General features: G+C 38.8%; 14 protein-coding genes across 14 annotated transcripts; 11 read left to right on the top strand and 3 right to left on the bottom strand.

Annotated features, from left to right (window-relative positions):
* Positions 1-519: 519 nt before the first annotated feature.
* VICG_00633 (uncharacterized protein) lies at positions 520-1,611 on the top strand (the record flags this gene model as incomplete). Its single annotated transcript, XM_007604023.1, has 1 exon — positions 520-1,611. The coding sequence occupies one exon, from the start codon at positions 520-522 to the stop codon at positions 1,609-1,611; it is 1,092 nt and encodes a 363-aa protein (XP_007604085.1).
* A 171-nt stretch (positions 1,612-1,782) lies between these two features.
* On the top strand, positions 1,783-2,319 carry VICG_00632 (uncharacterized protein; the record flags this gene model as incomplete). The annotated part of the gene is made up of 1 exon (XM_007604022.1): positions 1,783-2,319. One exon carries the CDS (start codon positions 1,783-1,785, stop codon positions 2,317-2,319), a length of 537 nt encoding a protein of 178 aa, XP_007604084.1.
* A 597-nt stretch (positions 2,320-2,916) lies between these two features.
* Positions 2,917-3,975, top strand: VICG_00631 (uncharacterized protein; the record flags this gene model as incomplete). The annotated part of the gene is made up of 1 exon (XM_007604021.1): positions 2,917-3,975. One exon carries the CDS (start codon positions 2,917-2,919, stop codon positions 3,973-3,975), a length of 1,059 nt encoding a protein of 352 aa, XP_007604083.1.
* Positions 3,976-4,006: 31 nt separating this feature from the next.
* On the top strand, positions 4,007-4,543 carry VICG_00630 (uncharacterized protein; the record flags this gene model as incomplete). The annotated part of the gene is made up of 1 exon (XM_007604020.1): positions 4,007-4,543. One exon carries the CDS (start codon positions 4,007-4,009, stop codon positions 4,541-4,543), a length of 537 nt encoding a protein of 178 aa, XP_007604082.1.
* A 196-nt stretch (positions 4,544-4,739) lies between these two features.
* On the top strand, positions 4,740-5,336 carry VICG_00629 (uncharacterized protein; the record flags this gene model as incomplete). Its single annotated transcript, XM_007604019.1, has 1 exon — positions 4,740-5,336. The coding sequence occupies one exon, from the start codon at positions 4,740-4,742 to the stop codon at positions 5,334-5,336; it is 597 nt and encodes a 198-aa protein (XP_007604081.1).
* A 119-nt stretch (positions 5,337-5,455) lies between these two features.
* VICG_00628 (uncharacterized protein) lies at positions 5,456-6,118 on the bottom strand (the record flags this gene model as incomplete). Its single annotated transcript, XM_007604018.1, has 1 exon — positions 5,456-6,118. The coding sequence occupies one exon, from the start codon at positions 6,116-6,118 to the stop codon at positions 5,456-5,458; it is 663 nt and encodes a 220-aa protein (XP_007604080.1).
* Positions 6,119-6,359: 241 nt separating this feature from the next.
* On the bottom strand, positions 6,360-7,430 carry VICG_00627 (uncharacterized protein; the record flags this gene model as incomplete). Its single annotated transcript, XM_007604017.1, has 1 exon — positions 6,360-7,430. One exon carries the CDS (start codon positions 7,428-7,430, stop codon positions 6,360-6,362), a length of 1,071 nt encoding a protein of 356 aa, XP_007604079.1.
* Positions 7,431-7,666: 236 nt separating this feature from the next.
* Positions 7,667-8,950, bottom strand: VICG_00626 (uncharacterized protein; the record flags this gene model as incomplete). The annotated part of the gene is made up of 1 exon (XM_007604016.1): positions 7,667-8,950. One exon carries the CDS (start codon positions 8,948-8,950, stop codon positions 7,667-7,669), a length of 1,284 nt encoding a protein of 427 aa, XP_007604078.1.
* A 468-nt stretch (positions 8,951-9,418) lies between these two features.
* VICG_00625 (uncharacterized protein) lies at positions 9,419-9,796 on the top strand (the record flags this gene model as incomplete). Its single annotated transcript, XM_007604015.1, has 1 exon — positions 9,419-9,796. One exon carries the CDS (start codon positions 9,419-9,421, stop codon positions 9,794-9,796), a length of 378 nt encoding a protein of 125 aa, XP_007604077.1.
* VICG_00624 (uncharacterized protein) lies at positions 9,774-10,220 on the top strand (the record flags this gene model as incomplete). Its single annotated transcript, XM_007604014.1, has 1 exon — positions 9,774-10,220. One exon carries the CDS (start codon positions 9,774-9,776, stop codon positions 10,218-10,220), a length of 447 nt encoding a protein of 148 aa, XP_007604076.1.
* Positions 10,221-10,695: 475 nt separating this feature from the next.
* On the top strand, positions 10,696-11,301 carry VICG_00623 (WNK protein kinase; the record flags this gene model as incomplete). The annotated part of the gene is made up of 1 exon (XM_007604013.1): positions 10,696-11,301. The coding sequence occupies one exon, from the start codon at positions 10,696-10,698 to the stop codon at positions 11,299-11,301; it is 606 nt and encodes a 201-aa protein (XP_007604075.1).
* VICG_00622 (uncharacterized protein) lies at positions 11,292-12,518 on the top strand (the record flags this gene model as incomplete). Its single annotated transcript, XM_007604012.1, has 1 exon — positions 11,292-12,518. The coding sequence occupies one exon, from the start codon at positions 11,292-11,294 to the stop codon at positions 12,516-12,518; it is 1,227 nt and encodes a 408-aa protein (XP_007604074.1).
* VICG_00621 (WNK protein kinase) lies at positions 12,511-13,065 on the top strand (the record flags this gene model as incomplete). Its single annotated transcript, XM_007604011.1, has 1 exon — positions 12,511-13,065. A coding segment is annotated over one exon (555 nt), but the record flags the coding sequence as incomplete, so codon positions are not given.
* Positions 13,066-13,699: 634 nt separating this feature from the next.
* Positions 13,700-15,598, top strand: VICG_00620 (uncharacterized protein; the record flags this gene model as incomplete). The annotated part of the gene is made up of 1 exon (XM_007604010.1): positions 13,700-15,598. A coding segment is annotated over one exon (1,899 nt), but the record flags the coding sequence as incomplete, so codon positions are not given.
* Between the last annotated feature and the right edge of the window lie 2 nt (positions 15,599-15,600).

Here is a 15,600-nt window from a genome sequence, read left to right as displayed (position 1 = left end):
CCCATGGTTATTTTGCACTGTTCCCGAAGCTAAGTAGTAAAGAAAGCCAAAGCAAAAGTTCTACATCACATTCACCACAACGGTAAAATCTAATGAAATATCAAACAACTTTTACCCTACTTACCAGCTTAGCTTTGAAATGCTTTCACATACTGTGCATCCTCACAACGGCGCTTTTACGCTGTCTTTCAGATGATACAATCCCTGATTGCATTTTCATTACAAATTTTGGTTATTAATGGACTTTTTGAAAACTTTATTCAAAAAATATAGTTGATGCTTGGCAAAGTAAAATATTTACGAAGATCAATGGGGAATACAATACAACGAATGCCAACGATACATTTGGTTTTTAATAGGATCAAATGCCAACTATCTTTGCTAGAAAGATAAATCAACTAGAATGTGCTATTGGGTGTAACTTATCGCACCACAATAACTTGAAAAATACCAGGAAGGCTTCTGCATTTTACTCTTTTTCCATCTTGGATTTTTACTGCACCATCGATTTTCTTACCCATGAGCAGCATCCTCGTTAAATTTGCCAATAAACTTAGGCCATGCCAGTCAACTGAGGTGTTACAGGTGGATTCCAGTGCAGATAGACTCTTTCTTACTTCTCTTCTTAACACAATTCTGCACACAAACAGCCAATACTTTTTGTTCTACAAAAACGAAAGAATACTCGAAAATCTGATAAGCATAATAGAGAAATGTAATTTGTGCACCGAAGACGTGCTAGACATCGACTATATTGATGAAAAGGACATCGGTGCAGATTCATCAATGCATTGCAGCGACGTTGTCCGCTCTTTTGCGTTGTTCCAAGACAAGCTGTTTTATCTCACATATGAAGGAAAAATTTTCGAAGTTGACCAAGACCAGTTAGTCACTAAAAATGAAATATACATGAAGAATAATAGCAGGACTGTGGGAATATTTGTGGGAAGGGAGTTGTATGGCTACGCTTCTGATAGCATATTTAAAGTTGATGGTGGGGGATTTTTAGAAGTCCCGGATGAGATAAGATGCTGCAGTGCCTACAAAAAGCATATTGCTGTTGGATGTGCAAATTCAATATATTTAGTGAATGCCGACCTCAATACAATTGAAAAGATTGCTGGAAAGCCAGCTTTAGGGGCTTCTGTTAGAAGTATACAAATGAACAGCGATATAGTTGCATGGATACAGGGTCATGGTTCTATTTGTATCTATGAGAGATCGACCAAATCAATTAAAGTGCATAAAACGCCAGGAGGATTAACTGCCTTAAAAATACACGATGGTAACTTGGTGGCACTCAGCTCATGCCATTTAATTATAAAAATAAGTCTAGAAAGTGGAAAGATAGACGAGTATATCAATACTTTCAGATATTCAAATGCTCTTGAGTTGAAAGGAAATGCAGTAATTCATGCTTCTCAGAAATACGTAGCTGTTGAGAGGATTAATAATGGTGTTTGCAACGGAACAAGCGACATTATTTTGGCAGTTCATGGACAGATCAATAGCATTATTCTTATTGGATCGTCTTTGTATGTAGCACATGATAATGCCATCTCGAGAGTTTCACTTGAAAGGAAGACAACGAACAGTGATGCCACAAGCTAGTAGCTAATTAACAGCATCACCATGCGCATACTCAGTTGTGACGTGTCGGATTAAATTGATAGCCATTTTGGATGCATGCCAAATTTGGTGATATGGTTGCTGCCTTTTATTGAATAAATTAGCGAATTGATTTTAATTTTCTTCTTTATAACGAATTTTTCCTTCATAGCCATGGGCCAAAAAGCAAAGTTGAGAAAAATTAAGAAAATGGCTTATAAAGCCAAAGAAAAGAACGAAATACTAGAAGAGTCAATAGAGTCGTCGATGTCTGCAGCAGAGCTGGAGAGAGGAGTGCTTAGTGCACCTATTAAACCGCCATACCAAGTTATTCTTGATACTAATTTCATAAATGATTGTATCAGAAAGAAAATGGATTTGGAACAATCTCTGATTGAATGCTTAGAGGGGGAAGTCGATCTGCTAGTCCCAGAGTGTGTGTTTGGAGAACTGGAAAAGCTTGGAAGAGTATATAGGGTGGCATTGAATATGATTAAAGGATTGAAGATTGAGACCCTGAAATGTAGTCATAAGGGAACATATGCAGATGACTGCATAATAAATAGAATCAAAGAGTTTAGATGTTATATTGTGGCTACCACGGACACTAACCTTAGGCAGAGAATTAAGAAAATACCACTGGTGCCTGTGGTGTTTTTTAGGGGACACAAGTGCATGACAGAGAGGTTTGCAGGTGGATCATTGTACTAACAGTACTTAATATAGACGTATCTAGCCATCATTTATAAACATTCAAGAACTAACAGCTTGGCAACAAATAGCACAATAAGTTAGAATTAAATTAAGGTAGGATTGACTTACAGTTGCTTTTTTCTATTGGATATAGCAGAAGTGTTAAATATTGCAGTAGCCATACTGGTGGAACCCTTTTCTGATTTGTAAGCATCCCAAGGCTCTTCATTAAGTTTTACATCAATCTGTGCGTATGGAATGCGTGTATGCACGCCATTCCACTTAATAGGGCTTTTACAGATTTGTTCAATCCTTTTATTTTAAAAATGATATACTTGATGCCCAAACAATGCACATCTCTATATTCAAAATCTTTATTTGCTACTTTACCATCTTGGCAATCTCAACCCACAGTTCTCAATTAAAAGCCCAATCTATGTTAAATTTTGAACAATACCCGCTGTGGAATGAAAGCCAATATGTGCTAGAAAGCAGTACTTGGATATCTAAAACGAACACTGACAAACAATGATTATTCAGAAGTAAAATGGAATGCTCAGCTTAACATTCTACTTTTCCTTGCATAAAACTTTTGCAAAAATTTACCCATCGAAAATGCAAGACATATCAAAAACGCAAAGCATGCAGAATGATGCAAGTATACAACCAGAGCAGCAGATTACGACAAGTTTTACACTATTTGAATTAAGTATCACCAATGTTGCCATATTCTGGGGTCTTATAGTTATTTTGGCAGAGTTTCTTCCCCACATTAAAATTTTTGGGTGGAATGTACTTCCCACCAGTATTCTTTCAAAGATAGCTATGTCAAGAGATAGCGTTGTTAAATACTCATTTGGGTGGATTCCTAAATTTATTAAGGCTTGGGATTCAACATCTACTACGCTATTTCCTGCAGTTGAGAGTAAGAAATTCTGCAATTTGTGCATAAAAATGGTTGTCGAATTTGTATCCAGTTTTTTTGAGCTCGTTCTTTCTGTAATTAATCTTCCATCTGGAGTTTTTGTAACTGGAGATTTCTCAAAGTCAGGCAATAACCTCAGGGAAGCAGGAAGGCATTTTTGGAATTTTATCTGCACCCTTTTGATGATTAGACACCTAATTTGGTTTCTGGGTTCCTTTTTAATTGCAATGATTGTTGAAGCTTTTCGCATACTTTTCGTGTATCTCTCAATTTTTGTAGTCATTCTTGTATATGCTGTGTATATAGTCATATTCGTGTATATGAAGCTTCTTGGTCTCAAGCCGAAACTTTCTGCTATTCGACTTTGGACATCCAAAGATTCTACCGCTAAGGTTGCAGATACAGGCTCTAATATACTACCGTCTGATATATCAAACAGTAAGTTTTATAAGCAGTTTTTAGAGAACTATATAAAAAAGGCACAAGATCCTCTATTATTACCATGGGACTTTGTAAATTTTTGGGGCGCCACGGAACCAGAAAAGCTAAAGCTATCCAGGCAAGTAGTTGGTGAACTTAGAGATAGAGGGCTCTTTAATTCAGGGGACTCTTTTATGCATAAAAAACTAAAACATCATGCAAGAAACCATTTTATAGTTGATTCAAGATTTTTCCTCATCCTTGAAGCAAGCTATAGCTATCTTAGGGGAACTTGCATCTTTATCTTCTACCACGCCATTTGGAATTGACGTAGAAAAATTACGAAGAATACTTATATACATGAAATATAAGGATGTTTCAGACATTGACAAGATATTGAAGGATGTCTCGATATTTTTAAAAGGGCATGTGCCTTTTGAGGGCCTTTTCACGGTTAACAGGGAAATGTACTATAAGTTAGTTGCATTTCTGAAGATTTATACTCTTTGGGAGTTTATTAAAGTGAATAAAGCCGACGCCTTCATCAGCGAGGATTCGAATACTGAGCATTCTATTTCATATTCTAGTAGCATTGATAACAGACTGATGAGCGAAGAAGAAAAAATGAACCAAATGGCAGCATATACCGAAAAATGTGAAGAGGAGATGGAGAGCCTTAATGATTTCATTTCAAAGGATGAGCTTAATGAGATTTCAGAACAGTATCTTCTTAAGGCTCTTAATCTAAAGGTTTTTGAAATACAAGAGGATAATCAAACTGTTAGTGAGACACCAGACAACACTAATGAGGAGGCAGACCAACGCAGAAAGTTGACAATTCTAAAAAGACAAGAAGGTGAAGTGACTTACTTTTCAAAGGTGCTTGTGGAAGAGTAGAGTTATTTTAAGAGAATTCCACTGGTTTTCATCAGTAAGTAAATTATGTTTGTAGTAAATCACGAAGACTAGTAAATATCATACATCATCATATTTTATTGTAACGCTGTCGTTTATTATTGCATGACGATGTTGCTTTAATGCTCATCATATTTTCAACATCACCTGAATTTAGTGGTTCTGCCTTCTTGCACCCATGTCTGAACTACTTCCTGTATCTAAACACCCTCTTAGTGCCAATCCAAAATATGGAAAGGCCGTAGAATCACTCAAAGAGAAACATTATAGAGAATGTAATAGAGACGGAAACTGCCTGTACTCCAGTGTCACGCTTCTTATATTTCCATTATTACGAGATGAAAGGGCCAAATCGATGTTTTACGGGTTTACAAAAGAATTTGAGGAGATGGATGTGCCCAGTGTTGTATACGAATGCTACATCACATCTATAGAGGAGATTATCGAGAAGATTTCAGTGGATGATCTTGATTCCGAAGACTTGACTGTATTTACAGCTTATCTAAGACTAATATGCTCAACGCATGCAAAGATGAATGAGAAAAAATACCAAAGTTTCATACAAATGGACTTGAAACAATACTGTGCAGAGCACATAGATCCAATGGATCAAAGAGCGGGCAGTTTTGAGCTGGCAGTTCTGGCAGATGCACTACAGTTAAAAATAACTGTAATTTCGATTGCAGATGACGAAAAATTTCAAACCTCATTTGGGGAGGGGCCAGAAGTGAAAATTTTACACACGCCGGATCATTTTGAGCCACTTTATGACTAAGTTTTATGCATAAATAATCAAAATATATTAAAGATGCTGTTAATATTGAAAGGCTTGTAAATCTCTTATGTTTTTAATATTATCCAAATACAATGGCAAAAACCATCAATCCAAGCCTTTTAATAAACCTTGATGTTGGGGCCCGTCGTTCTCTTCAAATAGCAGTCCTTGATGTTTTGGGGCCCCTTCTTGAGATTGTCAGCAAGAAACTGAACACCATACTTGATATTCTCGACAATCTCATCTACTGTCATTTGACAATGGCCAACAGGAAAGCTCAGTGCGTACCAGTCTTTGACCTTGAGCCTGTACGTCTTAAGACAAGAATCATATATTTCCTTCAACTTAGAGGCATCTTGGCACATGAAATGGGTCTTTTTCTTCTTCAGGATGTCCCTGAGATTGAATGCCTTCTGGTAGTCAGGACAGAGGATAAAGTATTTGTACTTAGCAATGAGATCCTCTCTTTCCCTGGCTAGAGACTTAGCCTCATAGTTGGAAACCAAGGCAAATGGAATGTTTAGCTGCTCCGCAACAGTCTGGGCATTAGCATTTCCAATCACACATATGCTGGGATCTCTCCTCATAACATGCGGAAATGCAATGTCCTTGGTCATTTTTGGATCTTTCCTGTTTTCATACCCCTTTACATTCAATTGGAGCTGCACAGTCTCATTTTTGTCCTTGCAGGACTCCAGAATCTGCTTTACAGTCTCTGGTATTATGCTTTCTTCCAAAAAGTACACTTTCTTGAGCTTCTCTTCAAGCTTTGGATTAGCCATCAATGGGTAAATTTTTACAAAAATTTTATAGCTTTGAACAAAGAATGGAAAAACAGAAGCTCAAACAAGAGATACGGCAGCATAGTAGCTTGGATTTGTCTTTGTTGACTAGGCAGGCTGGTATGTTTATGAGTTTTAAACAAACATTGTACATCTTTTAAGACAGGCTGTTGATAGCTAATTTTGAAATTATTAATTAACTTAATTAGTAAACTTTGAAGATTTTAAATAGTGTCAGTAATCATTTGGTTTTAATGTTAGCTGCTAAGCTTATTTGATCCACCAAGCTTCTAAGCTTTTTAACAGCCAATGAGACATCGACTTTTCTATCCTCCAATATTCCAAACACAAGTTTCTTTATCTGCCTAGGACTCATATTTTCGATTTTCTTAGCTATTTCAAATAACAAAAGGCTATTCTCATCTACAAGACTTCCGCAAATCTTGACGCTTGAAAATTCTGAAAATTGGAAGTAATTAAAAAGCTGAAAATCCTGAATCTTCTCGAATACTCCTTTTAGGAGAAAATAGACATGCTCATGCTTAAGGCTTTTCATTTCGAAGAGAACATCACAACGACTTAGAAATGCCTCATCAAGCTCTTCTTTGAAATTAGTTGTAAAAATGAGTAGGTTTTCAGACTTATCCAAAATATTCAACAGCGTGTTAACAATCCTCAGAGAGTCTCCCGGCTCATTTCTGGAAAATAGGTTTGACCGGTTCATCAAAATTGAATCGGCCTCATCTACCAATATAACTGTATTTTCCTCGCATTCCTTCAATGTCTTTTCAAGAATTTTCATAGACTCGCCATAGAATCGACTGAACAGCTGCGAGCATCTAATCCTTCTCAGCGTATATACCTTGTTCCTTCTTATGGCCAACTTTTGCACAACAGCTTTACTCAATGACGACTTTCCTGTCCCAGGCTTGCCATGTATCAGCACGCATTTGTTTATTCCAAATAATTCCCGTACCTTTTTTGATGCGTTTTCTATTTTGAGTATTTTTTCAAAAAGCTCATACTTCTCCTTCTCGTCATACACGATGCCCTCCCAGAGATGCAAGTACTTCCTACTGGGCAGTCTTTCCTCACTGCAGTACTCCTGTTCTATTTCCCAGCTTTGGGTCTTGTATTCAAATCTCTCGACATCCTCAATGCTGTCCAAGGTCACATACCCCTCATATTGTCGAAGTGTGGGGCTAAAGAATTCGCAGACGTGAATGGAGTTAGAGATACATGTATTAAGCTTGTATGTGCCAATGGAGATTTCTTCCTCGTCCGAGTCTGTTCTGATTTCCACTCTGAGCATTGCAATACATAAAATCTTCAAGGACACAAATGCATTTAAGAATAATCGAGGAATGAAAGAGTCCTTGCTTAAAATAAAAACGCATCTGCCGTATAAGATGGAATGCCACCAAATAGCTGAATGGCACAAAGCTAATGCACTGCGTGGCACATCAAGCTTTAAACTGAAATTAGCAACGCAATACTCTTTTAAAACAGAGTACTTTTGCAAAATAGTTTAATTTAAAATATTATGATTTAGGGATGTCTGTATGAATGATTTGCAAAAGGGCAATGAACGCGGTAATGCTGATACATGTTATCCTTTCTACTAAACCTTCTGCTGCATCCAGGATTAAGACACTTAAATGGCTTAATGTCAGTGTGGATAATATAATGTCTCTTTATCCGAGAGAGCGATGGAAATGCTTTGTCACAGTCCTCCCACGGACAGTTAAACAGCTTTGTGTTGGGATCAAACCTGAATATTCCCTCGTCGAAATCATTGAAGCTCTTAAATCCACTGCTATCTACTTCAACGGCCGAGCTGTCACTTAACTCTTTTTCATGTCGCCTATGCTTTGGCTTAGACTCCATATACTCTGATAGTCTATTTTCCGTTTGGTATATCTCTCGAAGATATTCCAGAGGATGCCTGGAGGGAGATGCTGGTGGATGGAAGTATGTCTCTTCCGCTCTATCTGATACTTCTTGAAGAGATTTGGCTTCTATACGTGCAATGTTCCTCAGTTCTTCCAGTAGCTCTTCCCTCGAAACCGGCTCTTCCTTCTCAACATGGTCTTCGCGTCGCTGTGTTTTGGAGTAATGCACAGGAACACTCTGTACATTTGATCTATGCGCCTCTGAGTTCATGCTTTGCATACCTTGCTGCTTAACTGGCCTATCTTCCTCTTGACTAAGCCCGTCACGGTACTGAGAGCCAGTATATTGTGGAGTACATGTCACGCCAAGGCTTCGGCCAACCTCCTTCTGCTTACCGTACGACAATCTCAATCCACTTTCCTCACTTCCCTCCTGCATTGGTTGCTCTACCCTCAAACTTTGATTTTTTTCCTTGTTCATTATGGGAGGAGAAATTTTATCATCAAGCCGTTTTGCCTCATTTTTGAGTATGAGAAGATTGCAGGCATCTTCTCTGAGACTTGCAGTGTTGGATGCCATAGAACCTTTTTTTTCAGGGATTGATTGAAAAACGTTCGGTTGTGTGCTGTTTGCTGCTATACCACTATCCTCTTTGTACTGAATACCATGCTGTGTATTACCTTGGTTATTTATAGCATTTTCCATAGCATTTCTACTTGAGCCCAATAATAGGGTATCGTCATTAACATTATTTTCTGTGATGGTTTTCCTATCAGTATTTTTCTTCGGTCCGTTATTCTGATTTTCAAACTCCATCTCATCTGGGGTTTCAGCATTCTGCGCAGTCTTCTTTACAGAGTTAGGTATTCTAATGCTAGTATTCTTTTTGACTCTGCTAGGCTCCAACGTCTTCGTTTGTCTGGTCGTTCCTTCTTTCATAATTAAGGGACCTTCCCTGGCCGATTTTAAGGAATTGAAAATCCCCTTTCTCCTGAAAACAAATGCACAAATGCGGCTGAAAGAGTGGGCTGGGCAGAATGAGCTATGCCTCTATCGCAAGGTAAATCTGATGAGTGTGATAAATAAGCTTACCATATTAAAAACAATGAAGTAAATAAAGAAACCTAGATAACTGGGATGTTAGCCATGCGTATCGTTATTTTCAATTTTATTTATGTTTGCTTATTACATAATTCCAGCTATGCTTTTTATAAATATTTTAATATCAGTCATAAAATTTGATTTTCATGACTGATACTTGTTGAAAGTAATAGCATATGCATTTGTAGTAGCACACTTTGTATGCTCTTTATTCATCTCTATAAGATCTGTTTTGGCAATTAATTTCATAAGCCACAGTTTTTCTTCACAGCACAACAATTTTTTGTAAATTTTTTACTATCCTCAATGCTTTACAAAATCAACACGGAATTCAAAAAATATTCGACTTTAGACTCGGTAAAGGATATTTTGGACGATTTAAGCACCCAAAAATTTGAGATTTCGATTTTAGACCTCAGCCTCAATACATTTGTACCAGAAGTGTTTGTGGAAGTGGCAAAAGTCATTAAGGAAATGCAGAACCTCAAGCACATCAAACTAGAGAGCATATTTGATTCATTGACATTTGAGGAGATGACAGATGTGCTAAGAGCACTAAGCCTGGCCCTTCCCCAGGGATCTTCACTCCTTCGAGCTGCCCAGCAATGCTGTTTCATGCAATTTTCCCGAGGAGTTTGGAAAATTTCTGGAGGAGTGTCCTTTGCAGGTCCTAAACCTGCATAATTGCGGTCTTGGAGAAGAGGGGCTGAAGAAGATCACATCTCATCTTGAGAAGCTTGAGAATAAAGACAGCTTAATATCACTCAATCTGTCTAAAAATCGTATTAATATTATTTGTCCTGAGTTTTGCACACTCTTCAGCCAATTTACAAATCTCCGTGAATTTATCCTAAATGCAAATACCATAGAAGAAAAGAGCATGTCCCAGTTTCTGAAGAGTGTGGAAAATAGAAGCTTAGAAGTTCTGAACCTAACAGACAATTTTGTATGCGGAGAGGCCATAGAGCATCTTGGCTCTCTTTTTCTGAAGAATACTATAAAGGAGCTCTATCTGCAAGATATTAAGGTAGATAAGGGAGACATCAATAAGCTACTAGGAATGCTCAAGACAAAGAAGGCGACTTTCCAGGATCTATGGATTGCTTGAGGCAGGAGGTTACACTTGATATTTCGTGCAATTTCTTTGGGCAGGATTGCATCACCATGCTGGAGGAGCTTGCTACTCTTTTTAAGTTTAAAAGACTGGTCATATTTGAGAACAACTACGAAAGCATCGAGACACTCCGAGAGCTTGTTCTGAATGACGGGGGAGTGGTAATAGATGAGGAGGAAGAGGAAATTGAGCCATTGGACGAAAAGATTTTAGAAAAATTAAAAGTTTTATGAAGCGGTATTAAAGAAAGACGACACAATCGATGTTTTTACTATGTTTCCAGCAATTTTGGCCATATTTGAATTTAATATCTTATTCTTTTGTTGTTTTCAACACATATATTAATATAGTGGTTTAGTATGCTGGCATTTTGCACACAGTTTTTGGCACGGCATTCTTGTCTTCTAGTTTGCGGCACTCGCTGCCAATATAGTGTTTTGGTTTAAATATTCTGAAAATTTTCACCATCATGCAATTATCAGCCAAAGACAAACACTTGAGATATAAGAAGACGAAATGCATTCTGGGCGAAGGAAGCTACAAGACTGTCACAAAGGCTATCGATGAGGAAGAGGGGAAAGAAGTAGCCTACAATGAGGTCAAAATGAAGTACTGTGAGGACGAAAACCAGAATGTGTCATCTTTTTCAAAAGAAATAGCATTGCTGAAGAGTGTAGACCATCCAAATATAATTAAAATAGTTGACTACTGGTTTTCTGACGACAACTTCATCTTCATCACCGAGTTTATGACTGGAGGATCATTGAAGGAGTATCTTCAGAAACATGGGCCACTCAGCACAAAGCTTATTCGGAAGTGGGGAAAGCAGATACTTGAAGGATTGAAGTATCTCCACATGTTGGATCCACCAATTATACATAGGGATATTAAAAACGATAACATCTTTGTAAATACAGCAATAGGAGAAGTAAAAATTGGAGATCTTGGACTGGCAAGAGAAAGAAGACATAAGAGATACACGATTGTTGGCACTCCGCACTTCATGGCCAGGGAAATGTTTGAGGGGAGGGATACACTGAGAAGATCGACATCTATGCGTTTGGGATGGGATTGATTGAAATGGCTACTGGGAAGACACCATACAGTGAATTTAAGGATACTACCGAGATATACAAGAATGTGCTGCAGGGGATACTTCCAAAGGCCATACAGATGGTATCAGATCCGTGCCTCAAGAGTCTTATCATGGGGTGCATTGTTCCCTCATCCTCCAGATATACTGCTGCGCAATGCTTGGATCACCACTTCTTCCACCCAGATGTGATATGCACCGGAGACTGCATCCCTCGTGAGTGTGTGGCAGTATATCCGCTAAACGGCGCGCCACCCAAGGACATGGAATTGAGCATTGTTTCCATTATTGACAATATTGTTGTGTTTCAGATGCTCCTGTATGCTACCATGAAATTTATCAAATTTGAATATGATCTTAACACCGATACAGTGAAGAAGATATGTGACGAACTCTTGGCCGAGAAGATAGTTGACACTAGTGCTGTTGAGACTTTTTCGTCCTTGTTGATATCAGGACTGGAGATTGTTGAGATGAAGATTAGCTCAGGACAAGTGCATGATGGAATAATCGAAGTTAATTCCAACGAGATAGGGAGGATCAGGGATGTGGATATGATTGTCACCACAAGCCCAGAGAAGGAGGACAGCGAATCACTGCAAAGTGTTAATTTTGGAGCAGATACTATTGAAGAGATGAGAATCATCGAGGAGAATATTAAAATTGCAGAGGCTAAGAAGGAGCTAGAAAAGAGAAGAGAAGAAGAGATAACCCAGAAGTTAAAAATGAAGCTTCAACAAAAGAGCACCACGCCGCCTGAAGACAATTCGGTATGCTCTCTTGAACTGGGCAAGTCCGCAGTTAAGTTTAAGAACGAAAGTGTATCTCAAAAGGAGTTATACGCAGATTTTACTTTCGAGGATATTTATTCACAGTTTCCTAATGCGCCGCAGCCATCCAATGTACCATGTGAGGGTAATAGTGGCAACATTAATGTAGTATCTGAGCCCTTGGGCAGTAAATTGGGAGATCTGAAGGTATCACCAACCCAGAAGTGCAGACACCAAGCAGAATGTTGCCCCTTGTATGATGAAAATGCTGTATGCTCTCCAACGAAGAAGCAGGATTCATCTGGAGATACCAACGCATATAGATTGCAATCGTCTAATCGGTCAAGAAGAGCTGGGAATACGCTCACCGCCCATCTCATCACCGCCATTTGGCACCACACGGCTTACAGAGGAGCAGGCAGTGAATGATATAAGCCTTAACGAAAGCTATGAGCTATGCAAAACCAAGTACAAGAATAATTTTTTAATACCGCAGTATGCCCTTGACGCAGCATCCATTACAGGAAGGACTGAGGATACAGCAAAGAGCTGGATCAAAGCTCTGCGAGATGAGGATATCGAGACAGTGTTTGATCTTAAACTTATGGTGTATGAAGATTGGGAGAGGCTGCCTCTGACGGTGTTTTCATGCAGAGCTATGCAGAATATGCTGTACGGCATTGATGGCGTACCACCTAGAGAGAAGCACTTGCCATTAAATCCAAAATTGAAAGAGTATGACAACAAGATGAGTATCAAAAGCTTCTTGGAGGATGTTTGTGGAGGCATCAATAGAAGAGAGCTGGTATCTAGCTGGGAAGACAGGCTCCTGGCTCAGGATATTCAAACAGTTGGAGAGCTTAAGAGTCTTCACAATGAAGACTGGAATCGGCTAGGCCTGACTGTCTATGCTTTTAGGATCCTCAAAAATGTTATTTTTAGGAAGGGCAAAATTCTAATTGACGATAGCCGATAAATTTCACAAATAAATGATGTTTAAATAATACAGCATTGCAGCCGAGCTGGAATAGGAAAGACTGTTTTAGTGATCTGATCATGACTATACAGTAACTTGCCAGATTCATTCTTCTGATTAGTGCTTAAATAAATGCAAACTAACTTTTTTTGTCGCTGGCTTTATAATTTAACTATAGATATATCTGTGTATACTCCCATGCAATCTCCAGCCACAGCATGCATGCTACAGGGAATATGTTGGTATTCCGCACTGATGCTGGATAGACAGCATACTCAATCCATTCCCATTCCGCTGGGTTGCACAAAGAACATAGAGAATCCTTAGAGTTTCTATTGTGCATTAAATGCCATACCGTAGTATTTATTCAACGGACTACATTTATCACAATCAGGAGTGATTGCACTAGAATGATTTGGCATGATATGCTTGACATCTATCAACATTCTATTTTCAATTGAATTTTTGAGTGGTAGCATGCACTCACAAATTACCAGCACAGTCAATGTGATATTGGCAGTATTACAGTCCTGCTTGTAGTTAAAGCGTATATGTCATTGTGGTTTTTAACTTGGAGATACATCATTCTACTGTCAAATTCAACTATTTAAAAATTTTTAGCACATACCCCTTAATGAATATTGTACGAATGAGAAAGGCATGCAAAGCAATCTATAACCTAGTTGTACTCATGGGAGCTACACTCCAGAGCTCGGACAATGGTGCAAACCCAAGTGAAATCTATAGCTTTGATGAGTATCCTGTGGATGTCACTGAAATATCTATATGCAGACAAGGCATTAGATTTATTGGCAGCGATGTTGGGAGGTTAGTGAAACTAGAGAAGCTAGATCTCAGTTTTAACAATCTCGAGACATTGCCACCCGAGATAGGAGAATTGAAGAATTTACAGCATCTGGGTCTATATGGCAATAGGCTCAGAACACTACCATCTGAGGTAGAAGAGTTGAAGAATTTACAGCATCTGGATCTTAGATACAACGAATTTGAATCATTTCCAACAGTGATAAGAAAACTAAAGAATCTAGAAAGACTGATTCTCAACGGTAACAAATTTGGATTATTCCCAATTGAGATAGCAGAGCTGAAGAAACTACAGCGCTTGGAACTTCATGATAACAAGCTAAAGCTATTACCAGACGAGATAGGAGGGATGAAGGAACTACAGACCTTGTATCTTGGATACAACGAATTTGAATCATTTCCAACTGTGATAGTAAAGCTGAAGAATCTACAACATCTGTTTCTTGGTGGTAACAAGCTTGAGACACTGCCAGTTGAGATAGTAAAGCTGAAGAGTCTACAGAAACTGAATCTTTTGAAAAACAGATTTGAAATATTTCCAAATGTAGTAGGAGAGCTGGAGAATCTAAAAATACTGAATCTTAGTAATAACAAACTCGAGACATTACCAGACACTATAGGAGAGCTGGAGAATCTACAAGAACTGTATCTTTTGAAAAACAGATTTGAAATATTTCCAAATGTAGTAGGAGAGCTGGAGAATCTAAAAATACTGAATCTTAGTAATAACAAACTCAAGATACTACCATCTGAGATAGGAAAGCTGGAGAATCTACAACATCTGTTGCTTATTAATAACAAGCTTGAGACACTGCCAGCAGCAATAGGAGAACTGCAGAATCTGCGAGAATTGAATCTTGGTGGTAACAAACTTGAGACACTGCCAATTGAGATAGAAAAGTTAGCTGGTTCGTTGCGATTACTGAATTTAAGAGGCAATAACATTTCAGAGGTTGGAGATGGAGAAAGGACTGTGGGATGGAGAGAACTGAGAGAGATATTTGGGGATCGTGTTGTGCTTAGCAGCGACAACGTTGAATATGAAGAAGATGAAATTTCAGTCGAGGACGTGTACAGAGAACTTAAGAGCAAGCCAATGCACTGGAACTTCGAGATGCTGAGAACACTCAGACCGCCGTCAGTTCCTGAGTTTAAACGCAGCGAGGAAGAATTGGTGAGGCTGTGGAATGGGAGCATGTTTGTGAGGGAGTGGGACAGGCTGTGGCCCGGGGTCATTGAGACGATCGAGGCCAACAGAGGAGTCCTTGTGGCAGTGTATGGAGAGGACTTTTCTGCACTGCTCAGGACAGATGTAGACGGGGAGACCAGGAATAGGAATTTCACAGAGATTGTTACAAAGGTTGCAGAGAACAAAGACAGCTACACCAGGGAACGAAACATATCAAAGCTCGCTGGTAATGACAAAAGCACCTTTATGGACATGTGGGAGAAGAACAGCCGCATGTTCATAATGGGCGACAACAAGAGAACAATGGACGAGCTCATACACCACATCTACAATCCAGACAAGGAGTACAGGAGGTGGAGGATGAAGAAGAAGCACACAGGTCTGGCCAAGAACCTGCTTGGATCCATACTCAGTGTCCTTTCGAAAGAGAGTGATGGGGATGTGGTCTTCTCGAACATCAATGTGATCTGTGAGGGGCTTGGGTATTGTCCGGACAGACAGATATCCGAGATGATGTTTGT

Source organism: Vittaforma corneae (assembly GCF_000231115.1).
Source record: "Vittaforma corneae ATCC 50505 unplaced genomic scaffold supercont1.4, whole genome shotgun sequence".
NCBI lineage: Eukaryota > Fungi > Microsporidia > Nosematidae > Vittaforma > Vittaforma corneae.
This window is presented reverse-complemented; position numbering and strand designations above follow the sequence as displayed.